Source organism: Ictidomys tridecemlineatus, chromosome 2 (genome assembly GCF_052094955.1).
Source record: "Ictidomys tridecemlineatus isolate mIctTri1 chromosome 2, mIctTri1.hap1, whole genome shotgun sequence".
In the NCBI taxonomy this organism is placed as follows: Eukaryota; Metazoa; Chordata; class Mammalia; order Rodentia; family Sciuridae; genus Ictidomys; species Ictidomys tridecemlineatus.
In genome coordinates, this window is record NC_135478.1 from 10,203,938 (window position 1) to 10,226,868 (window position 22,931).

The 22,931-nt window shown below is 58.9% G+C and overlaps 1 protein-coding gene across 1 annotated transcript; it reads left to right on the forward strand.

The window, feature by feature from the left end:
• The first annotated feature begins 65 nt into the window (after positions 1–65).
• On the forward strand, positions 66–20,451 carry Zswim4 (zinc finger SWIM-type containing 4). The gene is made up of 14 exons (XM_005336237.5): positions 66–453; positions 2,983–3,184; positions 4,942–5,298; positions 6,786–6,934; positions 7,018–7,168; positions 8,573–8,740; positions 9,338–9,694; positions 10,474–10,611; positions 10,873–11,127; positions 11,600–11,735; positions 15,088–15,242; positions 16,469–16,632; positions 18,181–18,262; positions 18,631–20,451. Exons 1-14 carry the CDS (start codon positions 301–303, stop codon positions 19,488–19,490), a joined length of 3,327 nt encoding a protein of 1,108 aa, XP_005336294.2. The 5' UTR covers positions 66–300; the 3' UTR covers positions 19,491–20,451.
• Positions 20,452–22,931: the final 2,480 nt, after the last annotated feature.

Sequence of the window (22,931 nt, forward strand, 5' to 3'; positions counted from 1 at the left end):
CAATGATAGGAGAGGACCGCGGAGGCCGAGGGGGGGTCCAATGGGGACAGGCGCCGGGGGCGGGACAACGGCGGTGGATAAAGCGGCGGCCGAAGCAGCTTCATTGTTGTGAAGAGTCTTAAAGGGGCCGCATCACCCGGCTGGCCCGGTGCGGGGCGGGGTGGGTGCAGCGGGGGTCCCGGGGCGGCCGAGAGCAGAGGAAGGACAGGAAAGCGAGTAGGGGCCGCGGGCTCCGGCGAAGCGAAGTGAGCACCGGACAGACCCCCCCAAGCAGGCCCCGCCCCGGCCCCGGCCCGGCCGATGGACCCCCCCGCGGCCAAGCGGAGCCGGGGCTCCCCCGCGGGACCGGAGGAGCGAGATGCCGGGGCCGGGGCAGCGCGCGGCCGGGGCCGACCCGAGGCGCTACTGGACCTCAGCGCCAAGCGAGTAGCCGAGAGCTGGGCCTTCGAACAGGTGACCGAGGGGGGAGGGGTGCTGGGAGGGACGCACCCCCAGCCCTGTCCTCACCGCCCCTTCTCTTCACCCCTTCTCCTCCCAGAGACTCCGGACCTACCTCTGCTCTGAGACCCCCCGAGATTGCACCCCCTAGAGCCCTCACCCTGCCCGAATCCCTCCCGCGTCCTCCGTGGCTGTTCTTCAGACCCTGTGTCCACCCTCCTTCCCTGCGCCCCGTCCCCACCCCTCGGCGCCCCAGATTCCCACGCGGGGCACTTCCTTCTCCTCTGTCCCTGACCCCGGGTCCTCCCGCATCGCTAGGTACCTGGTGTTCCCACTGCACCCTCATCTCCCAGTGAGGACGCCCCACTAAGACCGCACTCCTCTCTCAACTCTTAGGAACAGCTCCCACTTTGGGACTCTACGTCCCCAGAAGCCCACATTTCCCCACTCCTGCCCTCCATATCCCCAGGTGGAGGACTCCCCCGGTCTCCAGATCCCAGCTCAGGACACCCCCTTTCTGCCCTCCTATCCCAGCCCTCAGGTCTACAGAACCCACCCATCTTTGGGGCCCTCCTCCTCTCCAGATCCTCCCTCCGGAGGCTGCCCAGCCCCTGGCAGCAGGGGTTACTCAGGGGGTCTTCCCTTCCCCCACATCTCACCTCCGCCCCCACCAAGCTATCCCAGTGCTTCTGGGAGGAGGAGCCCAGGCAGAGCCTAGGAGGTACCTGTACAGGTACACCTGGAACCCCACAGCTGTGGCTTCTGGGGGCTCCTTGGAGTCCTCTTTCTTGTCCTGGGTGTGGGCCCCAAGGAGCTGCAGCTGTGTCTGAGCCTCACTAAGGAGGGCAGCCCCCAGGCTCTGTCCCTGACCCTGGGGGGCATCTCTGCTCCCAAGTCAGGACTGATGGGTTCGGCGATTGTAGATGGAGTAGGCTCTGATTCACGGACCGGAAAATCCCTCCTTAGTCATCTGCCAACTGTCACTGGGCCAGTCACCGGCTCTCCCACTTCCCCCAGAAACCTACATAGGACAGGGGCTAAGGCCCCTTTATTGTGTGGGAGATACACAGAATCATCCCCAAACCATATCCAGGGCTCCCGTGTACCTGCCCTGGACAGGCCAGATGCTAGAGAAGTTCTTTCACCCTTTGAGGATTGTCATTCTCACTTTGAAGGAACTGGGGCACAGAGAGGTTGGGAAACTTGCCCAAGGTCACCCAGCCTGTGAATAGCAAACCCAGATTGGAGGGCAGGCTCAACCAGCTGGTTTCATTGCCTGGAGTCCACAGGGGTGGCCTGGGCACACCTCGATTCCTGGGGGCCCTTCCCAGGGGAGGGGCTCAAAGAGGAAACTGAGGAATGGAGCCAGCTTGGGGGACCCTGAGCAAATGAAGTCGCTGTGCGCCTGAGCCTCAGCTTCCCCGGCTGTAAGACGAGGCTCAGTGTGGGCCAGGTGGTTCTGAGGTTAGGGAAATCAGTCCCCAGGACGTTCCGCACAGTGCACACTGAGAAAGTCACCCTTGATCGTCATTCTTATCGCCTTTATGTCACTTCCTTCTGACCCCCTAGTGCCTGGGAAGTGGGAGAATCTTATGCCAGAACCCAGGGACCTGGAATCCTGGAGGGAATCTGTAGAAACTTCTGGAATGCTAAGGATGGACCAGGCATCATTTTAAGTGCTTTACATCTATCAGTGCTGGGTTTTGTGGTGGTGGTTGTGGTTTTTTCTGTCTCATTTTTGTTTGTACTGGGGTGAAACCCAGAGGTGATTTACCCCTGAGCCACATTCCCAGCCTTATTATTTTTTTTTTTGTGGTGCCTGGGGTCAAACCTAGGGCCTCATGCATGCTCCCCAGCCCTTTTTATTTTTTTTATTTTGAGACAAGGTAGCGCTAAGTTGCTTAGGGCCTCATTAAGTTACTGAGACTGGCTTTGAACTTGTGATCCTCCTGCCTCAGCCTCTGGCGTGCACCACTGTGCCTGGCTCCCAGCCTTTTTTATTTTTTTATTTTGAGACAGGGTCTGACTGAGTTGCTGAGGCTGGCCTCAAACTTGGAGATCCTCCTGCCTCAGCCTCCTGAGTCACCAGGATTGCTTCCTACTGTGAAGCTCAGTTTTTTGTTTTTGTTCTTTATTTTAAAGATATGGGGTCTCAGGCTGGAGATGTAGTTCAGTTGGTAGAGTGCTTTCCTGACGTGCACAAGGCCCTGGGTTCTAATCCCCAGCACCACCAAAAAAAAAAAAAAAAAAGAGAGAGAGAGAGAGAGAGAAATGGGGTCTCTCTGATGCTCAGGCTGTTCCTGAACCCCTGAGCTCAAGCAGTTCTCGCTCTTCAGCTTCCGGAGTCGCTGTGACACCAGGCAACCTGGCTCACTTGAGCATATAGATTTCAGGAGATGGTTGCTGTTCACATCCCACTTTATACTGGGGACGCTGAGTCAGGGAGGCCGACGGCTTGCCCAGGCCGTGTGCCTCTGGTACACAGCAGAGGGTGGTCCAGCGGGGGTTCCAGCTCGGCTTCTAACCCACCAGCCCTCCCTGCAGGTGGAGGAGCGCTTCTCCCGGGTACCAGAGCCGGTCCAGAAGCGCATCGTCTTCTGGTCGTTTCCACGCAGCGAGCGAGAAATATGCATGTACTCCTCGCTGGGCTACCAGCCCCCGGAGGGCGAGCAGGACGCCCGGGTGCCCTTCACCCGCGGGCTGCACCTGCTGCAGAGCGGGGCTGTCGACCGGGTGCTGCAAGTAGGTGAGTGTCTGACCCCAGCCCTCCAGGGAGGTCCAGTGCAGGCGGGGGTGCAGGGGGGCTGTGGTGGAAGCTTCCAGACCTCGGGCTTGGAGGCCCAGGTAAGGTCCCCAGCAGAGAGACTGTCACCTCAGATATGGTCCTAGACCTTGGGCAGCAGGAAGTGGGGGCAGGGAGGCCCAAGCAAGGGCTGAGCACAGAGACAACAGTCACCCCACATCCCGGCAGAGGTCCCTGGCAGGGCCTGCAAGGGGCCCAGCACAGCGGGTTGAGATGGTCTTAGACCTGGGGCCTCAGGCCCAGCTGGGCTTGGGCGCAGGTTGTGAGCTACAGGTGGAAGGCAGACCTCGGGCGGCTGAATTGGGGACCAAGGGAAGAGGTGGGATCAGAGGAGCCACCAAACCATGGGTAAGAGAAGTTTCTAGACTGCAGACAGAGGGACCCGGCGATACGATGGAGAGTTCAGAGGCACAGGTAGGAGCGATCCCAGACCTGGGACCAGGTGACAGGCGGACCCAGACATGCAGAGCCAGGTGAGAGCTGGTCAGAGCTCAGGCAGAGACTTGGGCAGAGGCTGGGGTCAAGGTCAAGAGCCCTCTGCACCGCAGCAGTTACTTCAGGTCACAAAAATGTGTTCTGTATTATGTAAAGAACCAGAAGGAGGAATCGGAAGCTTTCAAGCACAGAAATAGTCAGTGTTAGAGGAGCAGGAAAGGCCGATTCTCCTGACTGGATCATCACACGCCGTGTGTGGTGCGGAGTTGTCACCCACACCCCGTAAATGTGTGGGATTGTTATGTGCCAATTAAAGAAATGATTAAAACCGAATTTAAAAAAGAAGGGTTTAGGGCCATCGTGGAGGGATGGTCTCAGACCTAAGGCAGTGGAGCCGAGGTAGGAATGGAGAGTAGAAGTTCAGGGTCAGATCTGAGAGGCAGTCTTGGACCTCAGGCAGCGGGGCCCAGGTGAGGTCGGAGGCCCGAGTCCAGAGCTGGAGGAGGAAGCTGACCTAGACCTCAGGCGGCGGGGCCCAGGTGAGGGTTGGGGGGAGGTTATGAACCAGAAGGAGAGGAGGGGACTGCAGAGCTGGAGCTGGGGAGATGGGAAGGAAAGGCCTCAGACCTCAGGCGGCAGGGCCTGCAAGGGGACCAGCACAGCTGTGCCAGGAAACTCTAGCCTCCTGGGTGGCAGGCCACGGCAGGGACCCAGTCAGCCGTCGAGCCCCCCTTGCCTGGACAGTGCCCAGCTGGCCTCCTCCGGTATGAGGAAGCCATGTCTCTGGTGACGCAGGCTGGGCCTGGGCTGCCCAACCAGTTGGATGAGCCTGGGAGACATCTGGGCTGCCTAGGGGCCAGGGAGGGGCAGGGGGTACCAGGGTGATGTGGCCCCTGGCCTGCCACATCAGCCCCTCACTCTCAAGTGCCACCAGCCTTTAGCATCTTCCCAGGAAGCCCGAAAGCCCCGGGGGTATCCGTGGTAACCCAAGGACTGTCGGGCCATCTTGAACTTGGGGACTGTGGTACACTGTCATTGGAAGGAGAAGGAGGGTTGCCCAGGACGGATCTTTACGCCACTGTCCTGAACGTTTGTCGCATATTAGGTCACTCAATTTTTCTGTGACTCCAGGGACGTCGTTAGCATTCCAGGTGGACAGTCGGGAACCGAGGCGCAGGCAGGGCTCGGCTGGGCTGCGCAGGGGGACAGGGCCCCCGGGATCTGGGTTGACACACCAGACACCAGGCGGTGGCCTCTGCTTGTAGGCTTCCACCTGAGCGGGAACGTCAGGGAGCCCGGGGCCCCCGGGGAGCCGGAGCACCTCTACCACGTCTCCATCAGCTTCGACCGCTGCAAGATCACGTCCGTGAGCTGCGGCTGTGACAACCGAGACCTCTTCTACTGCGCCCACGTGGTGGCCCTGTCCCTGTACCGCATCCGGCACGCGCGCCAGGTGGAGCTGCGGCTGCCCATCTCCGAGACGCTGTCCCAGATGAACCGGGACCAGCTGCAGAAGTTCGTGCAGTACCTCATCAGCGCCCACCACACCGAAGTGCTGCCCACCGCCCAGCGCCTGGCGGACGAGATCCTGCTGCTGGGCTCCGAGATCAACCTGGTGCACGGTGAGGGCGCATGCGCGAGGGCGGCCGCTCAGCCCACGGCCATGGGGGTCGCTCGGTACCAGGCGCCTCGGGTGCCTGCCGTGGGGGGGCACAGGGCTTTGTCTGCGCAGACCCAGGGCATGTCCCCAGTGAGTGGCAGGTCCTGGTTATACTTTGGCCCTGGGGCAGATGAGTGCTCAGGAACCAGGACGTGGGCAGAGGGCGGGGGCCAGAGGGAAGAGCCCGCGTGCAAGGTCCTGCCCAGGGTGGAGACGGCTCAGAATCCGGGGCTCAGACCTGCGTGGGTGGGTGGAGGGCGTGAGGGTGGGGGTCGTGGGAGGGGCCTGGGGGATACACACCCGAGGGGACCGCAAGGGCTTGCCACGGTGGGGTGGCGGGAAGAGGGCAGCTGAATGAGCAGTGGGCGGGGCATCGGAGGGGGGACTCTGGGCGGGCTGGTGGGTGCAGAAAGCTGGGATCAGGGGGTGAACTGTGGTGTGGGAGAATAAGTGGGGTGAGTGCATGGGTGGTGAAGGACGATGGCGGGTGAGTAGGCGCTGGTGGTGAGGAAATGGGTGGGAGGCTCTGGCAGTGGACAGTGGGGTTGGCGGAGAGCGGAGGCCCAGCTTTGGGTGCGTCATGGGTGCGGGGAGGGTCTGCAGTGTGGACGGACGTGTGGTGGCCGTGGAGGGTGGGTTTGTGTGGGATGGATGGACAGGTGGAGGGTGTTTTGAGAGGGACTGTGAGCGGCTGGTGGACACAGGGAGGTGGCGGGGGCAGGGACTAGTTGGATGGGGGTTAGCAGGTGTGGGGCTTGATGGTGAGTGGGAGGGTGGGGATCCTGAGTGGTAGCTGCACGTGGGTTGAAAACCTGGGGCAGTCAGCGGGTGCAGTGATGGGATGGGTATGTAAGTGGAAGGGCAGTGGGAATTATGGGTTGGGTGGCCGCGTGGTCATGTACAAGGGGTCAGATATGTGGGCTGATGGGGGCCATGGTAAGATGGATAAAGACAGGCATAATGTGGCTTGCCAGATGTGTGTTTCCGGTGGGATGGGTGGATGGGTGAATGGGTGGGTAGATGGGTGGGTGGATGGGTGGATGGATGAATGGTTGGGTGGATGTGTGGATGGATGAAAGGATGGGTGGATGGGTAGATGGGTGGGTGGGTGGGTGGAGGGGTGGATGGATGGATGGATAGGTGGATGGGTAGGTAGATGGGTGGATGGATAGGTGGATGGGTGGGTGAGTAAGTGGATGGTATTCGAGGCAAGATGGATGGATAAAGGAACTGGTGGGTGAATGGGTAGATGTACAGACAGATGGATTGATAGGTGGATGGGTGGGTGGGAGGGATGGACAGACAGGAGGGTGGGTGGTGCTTACTCTAGGAGAGATGGAACTTTGGGATAGATGGGGTGACTTAGAGGACTCGATGGGGAAGGCGGACAGACACCCTCTCTCCCACCCCAGCCTGGGATTCCCTTCACCCACCCCTGCCTTCCTGCAGGTGCCCCCGACCCCACAGCAGGTGCGGGCATTGAGGACGCCAACTGCTGGCACCTGGATGAGGAGCAGATCCAGGAGCAGGTGAAGCAGCTGCTGTCCAACGGCGGCTACTACGGGGCCAGCCAGCAGCTGCGCTCCATGTTCAGCAAGGTGCCGCATGGGCACGGGGCACGGGGGCTCAGAGGCCCAGTCCTGGCACCCCACACCCTGCTCACTGCCCTGTCCCCGTGCAGGTGCGGGAGATGCTGCGGATGCGGGACTCCAACGGGGCGCGCATGCTCATCCTCATGACGGAGCAGTTCCTGCAAGACCCGCGCCTGGCCCTGTGGCGGCAGCAGGGCGCGGGCATGACGGACAAGTGCCGGCAGCTGTGGGACGAGCTGGGTAAGGCTCCCTGCCCAGGTCTTGCTCCCCCGATAGGAGCATGTCCCTGGATCCTCCTCCATTTATTGAGCACCTCCAACATGCGGGTGCTGTACAGGGTGCTGGAGCCACAGCAGAGAACAGACAGACGGGTCCTGCTCTCGGGGGCTGACATGGGACAGGAGAGGGACAATGAAATACCATACCCTTGTCCCTCAGTATCCGAGGGGGATGGGTTCCAGGACCCCCAGGGACACAAAAATCTGTGTGTGAGTAAGTCCCTCATATAAAAAAGAAAAACGGGCTGGGGGTGTCGCGCAGCGGGGGAACGTTGCCTAACGTGCAGAGCCCTGGGTCCCATCCCAGCACCACAAAAGTAAAAGTAAAATTAAAAATGGCCTACTATGTGCAGAACCTACTCACATCCTTCATATATTCACTTATTTATTTATTTATTTTTTAGAGAGAATTTTTTAATATTTATTATTTTTTAGTTCTCGGTGGACACAACATCTTTGTTGGTATGTGGTGCTGAGGATCGAACCCGGGCCGCACGCATACCAGGCCAGCACGCTACCGCTTGAGCCACGTCCCCAGCCTATATTCACTTATTTCTTTGGTGCTGGGGATGAAACCCAGGACCTTGTGCATGTTCAGCAGGGTTGTATTGTCTAAGGACTAATGTGAAGGGGGGAAAGTCTGTACGTGTTCAGTACAAATATAATCTTTTTCCCCAAAATATTTTCAACCCAAGGTTGGTTGAATCCAGATAGGTGACCGCTGGATTTGGAGGGCAGATGGTCAGCCTAGGAGGCCAGGGGTCAATGTGTGTCAAAGTCAGCCAGTGTTTTCAGATTCTCTGGCCATTTGGTCTGCAGCGCGACAACTGAATTCTGCACATTGTAGCAGAAAAGCAGCCACAGACGTGGGCCACTGAGTGGAGGTGGTAGTGTTCCAATAAAACCTTTTTTAATGGACACTTTATATATTTATTTGAACTTCACAGCTCGTAAAATACCCTTCTTTTGTTTTTGTTCTTTTTTTCCCCCACCAATTAAAAATGTAAAAATAAGTCTCAGCCCTTCGGCTGCTCCGAGAAAACAGATTGTGGGTTGCGTTCTCTGCATGTGCTGTCCTGCGCTATTGGCTGACCCCCATATTAGGTGGGGAAAACATGCGAGAGATAAAAAGGAAAACAAAAACATTGAGGGGAGTCTGGCGACCTGGATTTGAATCCGGATCTAACTTAAATGACCTTGGATGAATGTGCCTCCTCCCTGGGCCTGATTTTTCTTACCCATTAAGTGAGAAGTCTATTAGCCGCCACCTCAGAGGGTCCAGATTAGGAGTGAGCGGAACTGCCCAGGACTCAGGGGATGCTCTGTAGTGTCTGGTGGGAATGCGGCCTCCTCCATGCCTTCTCAGGGGCCCTCTGGGTCTGTGTCATCCTGAGCCCCCACTGCAAACCAGAGGAGCGGGCGGGCTGGCTCCAGCTGCTTGGCACATGGGACAAGCTGGACGTGTGCCCACTGGAAGAGGGCAACTACTCCTTCGATGGCCCCAGCCTGCAGCCCACCATGGCTCCCAGCCCAGGTAGGAGAGGGCTCCAGCCTGCTATCCCCCACAAACCCATCACCACTGGCCATGTCCCGACTTTGTCTCTGAGGGGAGAGAGGGAGTCGGGGAGAGAAGGGAGCCCCAGCTGTTGGCTGTCCTCTCAACCAGGAGGGAGGAAGTGGTGAGGGCAGGTGCAGAGGCAGCCTGCGGGACAGTTAAATACAGTGCGTCACCTTGAGCTGTTCTCCTAGCTCCACCTCCTGTTATCTGTGGAGACTGTACAGAGGGAAGAAAACAGGTGTCCGCAAACACAAGGGGGAGGTGAGATATTGAGAAGGGGGAGGAAGGAAGAAAACAGAAAAGAATGGAGAGAGGAGGAAAGAGGCAGACAGGAGGTGGAGAGAGAGGCCGGGGGAGAGGAGAGGAGAAAGGGTAAGCCGGGAGAGAGAGGGTCACTGAACCGCTATTCTGCTGTGACCGCCACCAGCAACCCCACACACCTTCGAAGGTGCTTTGAGGACTGGGAGCAAGCCCGTTCTGCCCAGGGTCTGACCCCATGGTGGCACCTGGTGGGGGAAGGTGAGCGTGGCCAGGGCCCCCCTCACTGGACCACACTGGGTCCCTCTCCCACAGGCTCCGAGGAACAGGAAGAGGGGGAGGTGGCGGCCACAGGTTCCCGCCACACGGTATTTGGCCGAGCCCTGCAGGCTGGAGACCTGCACTGGGAAGACTCTCACCTGCAGCGGATCCTGGCGGGTGACTCCTACAGCCCCAGCCTCACAGGCACCATGGGCAGTGACAAGTCAGCCTTCGACCCTCAGGGCCGCCCACTCTGGCTGGGCGAGCCTTTTCCAACTGCTTGCGCCCGAGTGGACACCCTGCGTGCCCATGGGTATCCCCGCCAGGCCCTGCGGCTGGCCGGTGCCATAATCAACACGCTCCGGCTCCAGCGGCGGCATCAGCTGGAGAGCTACAAGCAGCAGAAAAAAGGTGGGGGCGAATACTCTCCTCACGTCCCTGTCATCCCAGCAGCTTGGGGAGGCTGAGGCAGGAGGATCGCCAGTTCAAAGTCAGCCTCAGCAACTTAGCAAGGCGCTGAGCCACTCAGCGAGACCCTGTCTCCAGATAAACTGTCGACAGGGGCTGGGGAGGAGGCTCAGTGGTGAGCTCTTGCCTGGGGTGCTGCAGGGCCTGGACTCAGTCCCAGCACTGGGGAAAAAAGAAAAAACGTTTGGGGACTGGATATGGAGGACAGGAGAAGCCATCCATTTGAGTTCTTGGGCAGGGAACGGGTCACTTAGTTACCAGGAAATTGAACAAAGTGTAACGAAGGATCTTCAGGGTGCTCTGGGCTTGAGAAGAGCCCTGACCCAGTTTGAGGGCTCAGGGATGGCCCGGGGCCCTTCCAGAAAAGCTGAGAGACGGGGAGGGAGGAGGTGCTGCGCGGAGCAACCCACGGGCAGGAGCAGGCGGAAGAGAGCCAGGCTAGCAGGTCCGGCGGGCACCGCACCCGAGAGAAAAGAGAAGCGTCAAGTGGCCCTCGGGGTCCCAAAACCTATTTGGGCTTTTGAACATCAGAAAGGTGCAGAAGGAGCTATTTTGGAAAGTGCCCAGTGTTGTCCCTGTACCCTGCTGGGTGGCCACGGCAGAGCCCCAGGACAGAGCTAGCCTCTGGGTGGGCAAGTGGTGAGACTCTGGAGTCAGGAAAAGGAACCAACCAAGAGGCCCTCGCGGAGGGGTGGGATCGAGCCCCCTCTTTCTGCCTGCAGAGTTGCTCCAGAAAGGCGCCACCTGCATCACCAACCCCGAAGGCTGGGTGGGCCACCCCCTGGACCCCATTGGCTGCCTCTGCAGGGCGCTCCTGGAGGCCTGTCGCCTGGAGGAGGAGACCCTCTCCCTTTACCCAGGTACCCACGGGGGAAGCCCTGGAGGACCTGGGACACACTCTTGCTGTTAGCCACGCCCCTGCTATTGGCCACGCCTCCTGGCGCTTGGGAAGCAGATGGGCCCAGTGCGGCCACCCATAGACCTAGCGACCACCAGAAGGGGCCCTGTGGCGAGTGCTGGGAGATTGCGCTGCCCCCTGCTTCACCCACCCCTATCGCGGTGCTTGGGCCCAGAGATCCCAAGAAAGCGGGTCCACGGTCCTCCTGTCCCCTCTCCCTCAGACTCAGGACCCGAGAAGCGGAAGGTGGCCTACCAGCACGTGCCAGTGCCCGGGAGCCCTGGGGAGTCCTACCTGGCGCTGGCACTAGAGGTGGCACTGCTGGGGCTGGGGCAGCAGCGGGCCCTGCCCGAGGGGTTGTACGCCCAGGACAAGGTGGTGCGCAATGAGGAGCAGCTGCTGGCGCTGCTGGAGGAGGTGGATCTGGACGAGCGGCTGGTGCAGGTGCTGCGCAAGCAGGCGGGGCTGCTGCTGGAAGGTGAGGCCCCGCCCCTGTCCAGGCCCCGCCCCCTGACCTGGCCCCGCCCCCGCCCTCCCTGTCCCTCAGACCTCCCTGGTCCTGAAAGGGAGAGCCTGCTCCTCTGGCTCCGCCCATGGTCTGGTCCTATTGGCTTGTTCGCTGTGTCTCTGCCCACACCAAGCTGGCCCCGCCCCCTCCAGGGCCTCTGTGCTGCTGAACCTTGCTGGTAGCTCTGCCCCTGGGACAGCTGCTCCTTCCTCTCCAGCCTCTGACCCATCCTGCATGGGAGTCTGGCCCCACCTAAGGGTGCCTAGGGACTCCTTTTTTCTTTAGATTTCCGGAGGTTGGCTCAGTCTCCATGCCGAGTGCCTGCCCCTGAGACCTCTCAGACCCAGCCTATCTTCCATATCCATCGTGGAACCTGGGGAGACGTGGGATGGGGGTGGAGGAGAGCCCACACCGAGGGGCTGAACTCAGACTGTCCCTATAGGAGGTCCCTTCAGTGGCTTCGGAGAAGTACTTTTCCGGGAAAGCGTGCCAATGCACACCTGTGCCCGCTACCTGTTCACTGCGCTGCTGCCCCATGACCCCGACCTGGCCTATCGCCTGGCACTGCGAGCCATGAGGTGAGGACAGGTAGCAGGGGACACTGCCTGGATTTGGTGTGGGAGCAGGAGGGGGACGGGAATGTCCATGTGGTACTGGATTCAAAAAGTACACAGAGTGGAGTCCTTTTTGAGGTGGTTTTGTCGTGGCCCCCCTGAATCTCAATCTCTCTCCACATGATGAACAATTTGGAGGGCGGTGTCTTTCCAGGACATTTGGAAAGAATAATATGTAAGCATCATGAGTTCACGAACAGCCTTTTAAATTTTTCTTTTACTTTATTTGGTTGATTGATTGCGGTCCTGGGGATGGAACCCAGGACCCCCTGCGTGCTAGGCAAGTGCTCCACCCGAACTGTTGGTCCCCAACACTGAAAAATGTGCTATTATATGCGGGACTTTTCAAGGCTGCGTCAGGGAGCTGTAGTCCACAAACTTAATTTGATCTGCCACCTATTTCTGTGCAGCCCACGATGTTTCCATTTTGGGTGCCTGGGGGCACAACTCTGCTTTCCTAGCATGTGCCAGGCCCTGGGTTCCATCCTCAGCACTACCAAAAAAAAAAAAAAAAGTAGTTTTTATTTTTAAATGATTGAAAAATATATGAAATTCAAATTTCCGTGCCCCAAAATGAAGTTTTCTTGGCACCTAGCCACACGCACTAATCTACTCCACTGTTTCGTTGGTGACTACTTTTGCAGGAGGCAGAGCAGAGCATGTCTTTGCAACAGGGACCAAACAGCTTGCAAAGCCAAAAATATGGGCTGTGCCTTTGGCTGATCCTTGGCCTAAGTCCATATAGCAGCCTAGCTAGTGAGCTTAAATTTACCCCCATTTACATACCCAAAAAGACTTAAAAGACTTCCACTACCCAAGGTCACACGGCAAGGTTATTTATGTAATATTTGGAACCGGAAGAGTTTTCACTGCTGTTAATTACATCTAGCAACTCTGAATAACTTTCATAACAGAAAATTACACGCACAAGTTGGGCTTACACACCTGTAATCCCAGCAACTCGGGAGGCTGAAGCAGGAGGATTGTAAATTAGAGGCCAGCCTCAGAAACTTAGTAAGGCTTTGTCTCAAATTTAAAAAAAGGGCTGGGGAGGTAGTTCTGCTTAATAGTAAAATGCCCTTAGGTTCTGTCCCCAGTGCCAGAAGCAAAACAAAACACAAGACTTTAGAGTCCTCTCCTTATCCATGGATTTGATCAAACGCAGATCAAAAATATTTGAAAGAAAGCTGTGCCTGTACTGACCGCGGACAGACTTTTTGTCTCCTGTGATCCCCTAAGCAGTGCAGTGTGACAGCCATGTACGTGGCATTCACGTTGCCGCAGGTGTCCTAAATCTAGAAACGAAGACACAGGAGGACGGGCCTAGAGTCTTCAAAGGCTGCACCATGTAAATCTGAGCAGCCACAGGCTGGAGTCCACGGGGGTCCCAGAATCAGTCTCCCACGGAGTCAGGGTGACCGCACAGTGAGCCTCCTAACAGGGCACTTTGGGGCCACCTTGAATCATCCAACAAGCAGGTTCCCCTTCCGTGGCCAGCGTTGCTCTGGTGCATAGAACAGTAAACAAAGAGGCACATCCCTGCCCTGGGAGGGGACATTCTAGCGAGTGGCAGTAAATAAATGACTAGTGAACACTCTTGTCCGCCGCTCAGTGCAGTGAGGACACTCAATGGGCGGAACACAAGGCGGCCGAGTGCGCCACAGCTCCTTGGTGGGGGTGTCGGGAAGCGCTCACTGAGCAATATTTGAGCAAAGGTCTGGAGGAGGCGAGGGAGGGGCCACCAGGCAGAGGGGACAGCCAGTGCCAAGGCCCTGAGGTGGGACTATGCCTGGTGGGTTTGAGGGCGACTAGAGTGGAGGCAGCGAAGGGAAAGAGGCCGTGGGGAGTGACGGGAAGCCGTGTCAGGAGAGCACTTTCCTCCCCCCGTTTTTTTGGTACCAGAAATTGAACTCAGGGCCACTGGCCACTGAGCCACCTCCCCAGCCCTATTTTGTATTTTATTTAGAGACAACACTGAGTTGCTTAGGGCCTTGCCATTGCTGAGGCTGGCTTTGAACTTGAGATCCTCCTGCCTCAGCCTCCTGAGCCGATGACAGGTGTGCGCCACCGCGCCTGTCTCCTCCCCTCTATATCAGCACGTGGCCTGGGGGATGAATGCAGCATCATTTTATTTAACTAACTTGCAAGTGATACACATCTAGGCAGTTTCCTATCCCCTCTCTCGTTTTTTTATTTAAATGAATTATGATGATGGTGATGGTGATTGATTATTATTTGCAGGGCCAGGGGCTGAACCCAGGGGGCGCTCTACCACAGCCCTTTTTATTTTCATTTTTTGATTTGAGACAGAGTCTCACTTAGCTGTGAGTCTGGCCTCAAACTTGAGCTCTTTCTGCCTCAACCTCCAGAGTTGCTGGGTGAGAGGCATGTGCCGTGATGCCTGGCTCAATCTATTATTTTTTATTGTCGGTTTTATCTGTGTTTCTGGAGGAGGGGGATAATCTGATACACGCATACAACGTGCAACGGCCAAATCAGAGTAATTCGCACTTCCATGTGAAACCTTTCCCTTTCTATCTGTAGGGAACCTTGGACTCTTTAGATATTTTGAAATACATCATAAATTGCTGTAGCCTATCATCCTCCTCCTGTGCCGTAACGTAGGACACGGGATCCCTTCCTCCCGTCTAGCCGTGTCTGGTACCCGTCGTCCACCTCCCTCCGTTCCTGTCCTCCCGCCCTTCCCAGTCTTCTGGTGACCACTACTCTTCTCTCTTCTGCTATGAGATGAACATTTTTGGATTTCACATGCGTGACAACAGGCAGAACTGTCCTACAGGCTTGTTTCACTTAAAACAACCCCCAGTTCCATCCAGGTGGCTGCAAGTGGCAGGATTTTAATTTTTTTTTTATATTTTATTTTTTAGTTGTAGTTGGACACGATACCTTGATTTTGTTTATTTTTATGTGGTGCCGAGGATCTAACACAGGGCCTCGCCGGTGCTGGGTGAGCACTCTGCCGCTGAGCCACAACCCCAGCCCTGGACTTTAATTTTTTTTAAATTTTTTTTCTTACTTGTGGTTGGACACAATACCTTTATTTTTTTTATTTATTTTTGAGGTTCGAACCCAGCGCCTTGCACGTGCTGGGCGAGTGCTCTACAGCTGAGCCACACCCCAGCCCCTTTAATCCTTTTTATGACTGAATAATATTCCATTGTGTAGGCCAACAGTGCCACAGTGAGCACCCCACACTGTCCTCTGTCTTCCTGGGTGTGCGGGGTGGCTGTGCTGGGCAGCCCCCCCCACGGAGTCGGCAGGGCCACCCGACCCTCACCAGGCTTGCTCCCCGCAGGCTGCCCGTGCTGGAGACGGCGCTTCCAGTTGGAGAACCCCATCCCACCCCGCTGGACTCCATCCCGAGCAACCGCTTCCCCCGCTGGTTCATCCTGGGCCACCTGGAGACCCGCCAGTGTGAGCTGGCCTCCGCCATGCTGACCGCAGCCAAGGGTGAGGACGGCGACCATCTCTGTCCATCATCCTCTCCACCGTCACTCTGGCCTCTCCCCCCTCCTTTGATCCTTTTGCCAACTTGCGCCGATATTCCTTGAGCGCCTTCTCTGTGGACCAGGCAAACTGTCCCCAGCCCCCTGACCCGCGGGGCAGGCGGACAGTAAGGAAAAGATCTGCCACAGCAGGAAGTAGCAGAAGGATCTCAGTGTGGGCGGCCAAGCAGGGGCAGTTTTTGACTTGTTCTTTGGCAGCGCAGGGTTGGAACCCAGAGCCTCACACAGGCCTGTCCCGGGCTTGACCACTGAGCAGCGTCCCCAGCCCCAGCAGGTGGATGCTTAAGCAAAGACCTGCAGGTGAGGGCAGAGCTTTGCAGGTATCTGGTCTTGGTCAGCTCGGACGGCCACAACCCAACACCATCGGCTGTCAGTGCCATGGCACACGCCTGTAACCCCAGTGGCACAGGAGGCTGAGGTCAGAGGACCCAAGTTTGAGGCCAGCCTGGGCCACGGAGCAAGACGTGTCTCAAAATATTTTAAAAACGGGCTGAGGATGCCGCTCAGTGATAAAGCACTGGGCCCCATGTTTCAGAGTTCTGGATACTGTGTTTCAAGGTCAAGGTGCCTGCGAGGAGCTTCTGGGTGACAGCTCCCTTCTTGGCGTGCACATGGCCACCTTCTTCAGTCTCCACGCGGCGGAGGCTGGGAGAGGGAGGGAGAGTTCTTCAGTGTCTCTTCTTATAAGGGCCCCATCCCCTCTGAGGGCCCCACCTCACGACCTGGCTTAACCCTCCACAGTCCCCACCTCCAAACCATAGCGCTGGGGTGTTCAGCATAGGAGCTGGGAGGCCAGGGGGCCAGGGGGACACAGTCCAGTCCATGGCATCTGGGAAGAGCATTCCACACAGAGGGACAGCCAGTGCTCAAGGTCACACAGCCCAGGAGCAACAGGAGTGACAGGACAGACGTTTGATTCCTGACATTCTGGGTCCAGAATCGATGCCCTTGCCGACATGGCTTCCTCCTGCTAGGAGAGAAGGACCCAAAGGACACTGCGTACCTGGCAGGTGGCGTGGGGCCGCCAGGGCTGGGAGTCTTCACAGGTGCCTTGCCTGGTCCCCCTCTTTGTGCCGCTAGTCCCCAGGCAGAGGACCCTGGAACAGGTCGCTCAGCTGCGGGCTGCTGGTGGGTGGGTCTAACAGTGCCCCCGTGGCTCCCTCTGCCCAGGAGACCCCAAGTGGCTGCACGTTGTCCTGGGCTCCATCCAGCAGAACATTCACTCGCCCGCTCTGCTCTTCAAGCTGGCGCAGGACGCCTGTAAGACGGCCACCCCGGCCGGCGCGCCACCGGACAGCACGCTGCTCGGCATCGCGCTGGAACTGGGCCTGCAGGTGAGGGTCACTGAGTGGATGAGGGGGGGGGGCACCGCCAGGAGCGGGGCCTCCGGGGACGAGGCTGAATAGGAGCTACTCCTTAGGGGGCGAAGTCTGAGCGTGATCCTGTCCCTGGGGGCCGAGCCGCAGACGCACCTGTGAAGTGAAGGTCTGGGGTAACCAAGGGCGTCCTCAGGGGTGAAACTGGGTGACGCTCCACCTTCTAAAGGACTCAAGGTTGGGGGTCACCTCAGGGGAGAGCCCGGGCCGGCCAGCTGTACATGGGCCTCGAGGGGGAGCAGAGCACCTAGGGTGTGGCTCGGGGTGCAGAACCTCCCTGGAACGGGTGGCCCTGGGTCCCATTCCCAGCGGGAGGTGGGCTGGTGTGCTGCTGGCTGAGGACCATTGGAAGGTGGGGCTGAAGCAGGAGGGGGACAGAGCCTGCCAGTAGGGAGCTTCCTTGGGGGTGGGGCCTGGAGGAGAAGGCGGGCCCTAGGAGGGCTGCAGTACTGAGGGTTGGGCCGTGGAGGAAGGACCAGAAGGTGAGGGGCAGCCCCTCTGGGTGGCATTCTGCAAGCAGGGCCTGTAGCTGAGTGCGTAGTCCCCAAAGGTGGGGCAAGGAGTGGTCCTGCAAGTCGGAAGCCAGCCTGTAGATGGGGAGTCACTTAAGAGGGTGTGGCCCCAGGAACCTGGAGGGGGCGGGGCCTGAGGGGTGGGGCCTTGGGTGGCTGAAATTCAGTAAAAGCACTGGGAACAGCTCCGCGTGACTTGCAGGATGGGGTAGGACCTTCCCAGGGAGAATAGGCGAGCAGGGCACCTCCAGGAGGTGGGACTGGCCGTGGACAGCCCCATGCAGCAAGGAGGAACCACTGTGTGGGCCAGGCAAGACCAGGCTGGCATGTCGCAGAGACCCACGGGGAAGGAGCTTGCCGAAGGCAGGGCTGGGGTTCAGGTACTGGGGTGGGGCCCCGAGAAGAGGGAAGCTCGCGAGGTGCTAACTGGGGTGGGATCTGTGGGCTGTCCGGTGCTTTGAGGTCATAGGGGGAAATCTGCCGGCTTGAAGCATGGAATTTTCCAGAGGGGACAGTTTGGTTCACTCCCTTGTAGGATCCCTGATGTAGGATCTGGGGTGGGATCCATAATAGTAATGTTAAGGGAGCGGTTGGAACCACTAGGCACTGCAAGAAGCGTTGCCCACCACAGCTGAGGTTGATGCCTGCGGGCCCCCCCCTCCTGCCCCGCTGCCCTGTGTGTGTGTCTGTCGTCTCTCTCTCTCTCTCTCTCTCTCTCTCTCTCTCTCTCTCTCTCTCTCTCTGTGCTGGGGATGAAGTCCCGAGTTCTCTCGTGCTAGCCAAGCTTTCTACCAGTGAACTACACCCGCAGTCCCAAGATTCAATTTCTGTCCCCACTTTATCGGTGAGGAGACTGAGGCCGAGGAGTGCGGCTATTGGCCCTGGTGTTTTGGATCAGCTCTTAACCTTGGGCCTCCTTGGGCCCACGGGCGCCTCCTCCACAGGCCAGTCTGAGACGCTGAGGAGCCGCCTCTGTCCCCTTTCCTCCCTGCAGGTGATGCGCATGACCCTGAACACCATGACCTGGCGGCGGAGGGAGATGGTTCGCTGGCTGGTCAGCTGCGCCACAGAGATTGGTGAGCGCCCCAGGGGACGCACCTCACCTCCCTTTTCTGGTTCCGGAAGTGTCACTGAAATGGGGGACATGAGAGAAAGGCGGGTTTTTCCCAGATTCCAGCCTGGGCCAGGCTGGGAGGGAACATCGGGCTCTGGGGACGGAGGGGGACCAAGGGCGGTCCCTATCCCAGGCCCCCACACATGCGGCTCGCCCTCAGTCCAGCTGCGCCTGCTCCCTGGGGAAGGTAAACAGTTTCTGTCCCCAGTGGTGAAGAAGTGGCGCCGGTCCCTCTGCGGCTGTGGCTGCTGCAGGTTGGGGTGATGGCCGTGCCCTGGGCACCCTGGGCACCCCTTCACCCCAAGCTCTTTCCTCCTGACCTCCCCCCAGGCCCCCAGGCGCTGATGAACATCATGCAAAACTGGTACTCCTTATTTACCCCGGTGGAGGCGGCCACCATCGTGGCGGTGACCGGCACCACGCACGCCACCCTCATGCGGCTGCAGCTGGACACAGCCCGGCGGGAGGAGCTCTGGGCCTGTGCGCGCACCCTGGCCCTGCAGTGCGCCATGAAGGACCCGCAGAACTGCGCGCTGCCCGCCCTCACCCTGTGCGAGAAGAACCACGCGGCCTTCGAGGCGGCCTACCAGATCGTGCTGGACGCGGCGGCCGGCGGCCTGGGCCACGCGCACCTCTTCACGGTGGCCCGCTACATGGAGCACCGTGGCCTGCCGCTGCGCGCCTACAAGCTGGCGACGCTGGCCCTGGCGCAGCTCAGCATCGCCTTCAACCAGGACAGCCACCCCGCCGTCAACGACGTGCTGTGGGCCTGCTCGCTCAGCCACTCGCTCGGCCGCCACGAGCTCTCCGCCATCGTCCCCCTCATCATCCGCAGCATTCACTGCGCCCCGATGCTCTCTGACATCCTGCGCCGCTGGACCCTCTCGGCGCCTGGCCTGGGTCCCCTCGGGGCCCGCCGGGCTGCCAAGCCCCTGGGCGCCGACCGGGCGCCACTGTGCCAGCTCCTGGACGCAGCTGTGGCCGCCTACATAACCACCAGCCACTCGCGCCTCACGCACATCAGCCCGCGGCATTACGGCGACTTCATTGAGTTCCTGGGCAAGGCCCGGGAGACCTTTCTGCTGGCGCCCGATGGGCACCTTCAGTTCGCCCAATTCTTGGAAAACCTCAAACAGACCTACAAGGGCAAGAAGAAGCTCATGCTGTTGGTGCGTGAGCGGTTCGGCTGAGGGATGGTGCCTGGCATGGGACTCCATGGGGACCCCTGGGCCCTGCCTCCCTGACTCTGGCGGGCCTGGGCACTGGAGGCCCAGGAGGGGTTCAGTATTAGCCAGGGAAGGAGCCCTGCTGGACTCGGGCAGGAGGTGGCATCCCGCCTGTGTGCGTGCCTAGGAGTGTGTGAACGTGTGTAAGGACCCGAGGAGCACAAGCCATACTGCCACCCAGAAGCCTAGAAGGGGTGTGTGCTCGGGCAGCTGGCATGACCCCACCGGGGCCCCCCACAAGCAATAGGCAAGCTCCCTCCTCAAAACTCAAAGCCCTGGCGTGGGCTCCAGGAGAGGGGCCGGAAGGCAGGCCTTCCTAACTGGCACTCGGGCCCACCAGGCTGGCCAGGGGACTGAATCCCCTCCTGCCTCCTTCCTTCCCCTCCCCCACTGCTCAGGGGCCCCCCTCCCCTGTCCTGTGCCCCCTCCCTGCCCTGCCAGGACCAACGCCCCACTTCCACTGAAGGATTTCAAGAGGTCTCAGGCCTCAGCCACATACCTCACCCCCTTGTCCTCCTGTCTGGCCAGGACCCCATTCCCTTGGGCACCAGGGTCCCAGGGTGGGCTGGGTGGGGGCCATCGCTGCCCCTCCCTCCACCCACTAGTCACTGGACACATGACTCAGGAACCAGGCGAGGCCCGTGTGCCCTCTCAACCTGGTGTTGGGGGAGAAAGGCAGGCAGCTTGGTGTCTTCAGCTGCTTGTCCCTCCCTGTCCCCCGTCTCCACCTCACCATTCAGCCTGTTCTGTCTTCATCTCTGTTAAGTCCCAGCTACTGTCTCTCTGGCCCCCCTCCCCTCCCCTGCCTCAGCCCAGGGAGGAGCAGGGAGGACCACCGTCCCCCACCCTCTTTTTCCCTTCTTGTATAGTAAGGAAAAAGATCGTCATTTTGTAACTTTTTCTATTTATTGAACCGTATATTGTACTCCTTTTCTTTTTTGTTTTGTTTTTTTCTAAAGATGGAACACAGTTTCTTTTTAATTTATTTTGAGACTGGGGGGTGCCTCTCCTGCATCCTGGGCCAGGGCCACCCCCTTCCCTTGAGAAAAAAAAAAAGAGAGAAATTCCAGCTTCGTTTCTGAGCATAGTTTGAAGCAAGGGGTGGAATGGGAGCGGCTGCTGGTGCCGTCCAGAGGTGCATCCTGGGCCAGGGCCACCCCCTTCCCTTGAGAAAAAAAAAAAAGAAATTCCAGCTTCGTTTCTGAGCATAGTTTGAAGCAAGGGGTGGAATGGGAGCGGCTGCTGGTGCCGTCCAGAGGTAGTGGAGTGAGCAACGAAAAAGAGATGGAGTGTGTTCACCATTGGGTGCTTCTCAGCTGTCTTCTGCATGGCTCCACGGCCTTACAGATCGGTGGGATTCCCCATACCCTTTCTACAGGCAAGAAAACTGAGGCTCCAACCTTTCAGGAAAAGGCAGCCAGCTAGCAGGCAATTGATCTTGATTTAGTACCTGTGTCTGCCCCAAATTGTACGACCCTTGCACCGCCGAGAATGGCCACTAGGGTGCGCCTTGGCTCCAGGCACCTCTGGTTGTGGGGTACCGTGCATGGGAGGAGGCCATGGCAGGTAGTTGGGTGCACCTTGATGGGAAAGGGCACCCTGCCCAAAGGCGGGAACCCTGAGCTGAGACTAGGCCTCGATGGGCAGAGTTCTGGACAGGTAAAGAGGTGGGTGTGGTCTTAGGAGTGTCGCCAGGGCATGCTGGGCCTGTAACACTTCAAATGAGGCTCCAAATAGAGCTAAGGGGTCTGGGGACGAGGGAAAACCATCGGGAGAGGAAACCATTGGTTGTCCTCCTTCCCTGGTTTCCCAGGGAGCGGCTTCTTCAAGGCCTTCCTGTCTTTAGAGACTGGCAGCCAAAGGGCCTGTCTGGGTCATTGTCAGGGCCGGGGCAAGCGAGGACAAAGTTTTCCCGGAGGGGCGAGCCGGCCACTAGAGGGCGCCGCGATCACACACAGACAAGGGCGTGACTCCGATGGGCGATTTGCTCGTGGCACCGCCCTCCGCTCGAAGGAACCAATCGGGGGCGGCCCTGCCTCCTACCCCGCCTTGCGAGTTCCCGCAGGTATGTGCAGGCGGACCCGGGGCCGCCCACGTGCTCCTCAGCGCCGCCTGGTGGCCTGGGATGGTGGAGGTGACAAAATAGTCTTGAACCTGCAGCGCGCCTTCCTGTTCCTAAGCTGCTGTCACCAAAGTTCCTCCTGTACCTGGGGCGCCACTCGGGTTCCGCTCACGCAAATGTTCCCCATGGGCCTGGGGTCCTTCTCACGTCGCCCACCATCTCAAGTCAAAATTCCCTCTCTGCATGCCTCTCTGGTGACAGTACCCCAAGTATCTGTCCCGCCAAGCCTCAAATCTCAGCTGCCCCCCAAATGTCACTAGCTCTAGACTGACATCCCAGTTGTGTCCGAATCACCCCTAAGGCCCAGGGTCACCCCACCACCACAGCCTCGGGGCCAGTTCCATCCCCCGGCCCTGGGCATCCTTCAGGTAACCGCAGTAAATGCTCCCTATGGGGGTTTCCCTGTCACCCCAAAAGTCAGTCACCCTCTTCAAGCTCAGGACACCCTCCATCCACATGAATAAATTCCAACCTCCTCCCACCTTCCTCAGAGCAGGTGGGGTCAGGAGCCCAGGTGCCAGGATTCAGGGGGATCAAACCTGGATCTCCAAGGACCAGACGGCAGACCTTCAGGACAAGGCTAGTGACTTTATTTAATTAATGGCACAACACACAACACAAACTCCCTCCCACCCCAGGCTTCGGCCTGCCCCTGGGCTGGGAAAGAGGACCTGGTCCAGCGCTGATGGCCTGGGGGCTCCCCTCAGCCTCTGGGTCCCACCCCAAGGGGCTCTCATCCCAGCCCATTTCAGGATAGGCTTTAAGTTCCACCTTCAAGGCCACCGAGGAGGAGGTCAGCCTGCTTGTGTCCTGTCTGGGCCCACCTGGACCTGGTTCCCGGGAGGCACAGGTGTCACTGTTCATCCCCACAATTAGGAGTCTGCAGGCCCCGGGAGCAGGGCCAGGCCAGGCCAGCTCAGTTCCGGAAGCCGGGAGTTGGCACTTAACGGTCAGGGGCCGAGCAGCTTCCTCTTGGGTAACTGCCTCCTTGATGGGACAGGGGCAGGCTGAGGAGAGGAGGGGCTGGGGTGCCAGACCGGAGGGACACAGCTGGCTTCCCTTTTTCTGGAAGGGCCACCCACCTATCTCCATGTCCCCCTGGGACCACAGCCCAACCCACAGTGTGGCCATGGGAGGGTCCCCAAAGGGCAGTCTAGGGAGAAGAGATCTGCAGCAGACAGGACAGCCAGCTGGGCCGGCCACCCCCTCCTTTCTATGTCCCTTCTCCAGACACACCTGGGTCTGGGGCTGGCCTCAGCTTTGGGCGGCCGACCCGGCCCCAC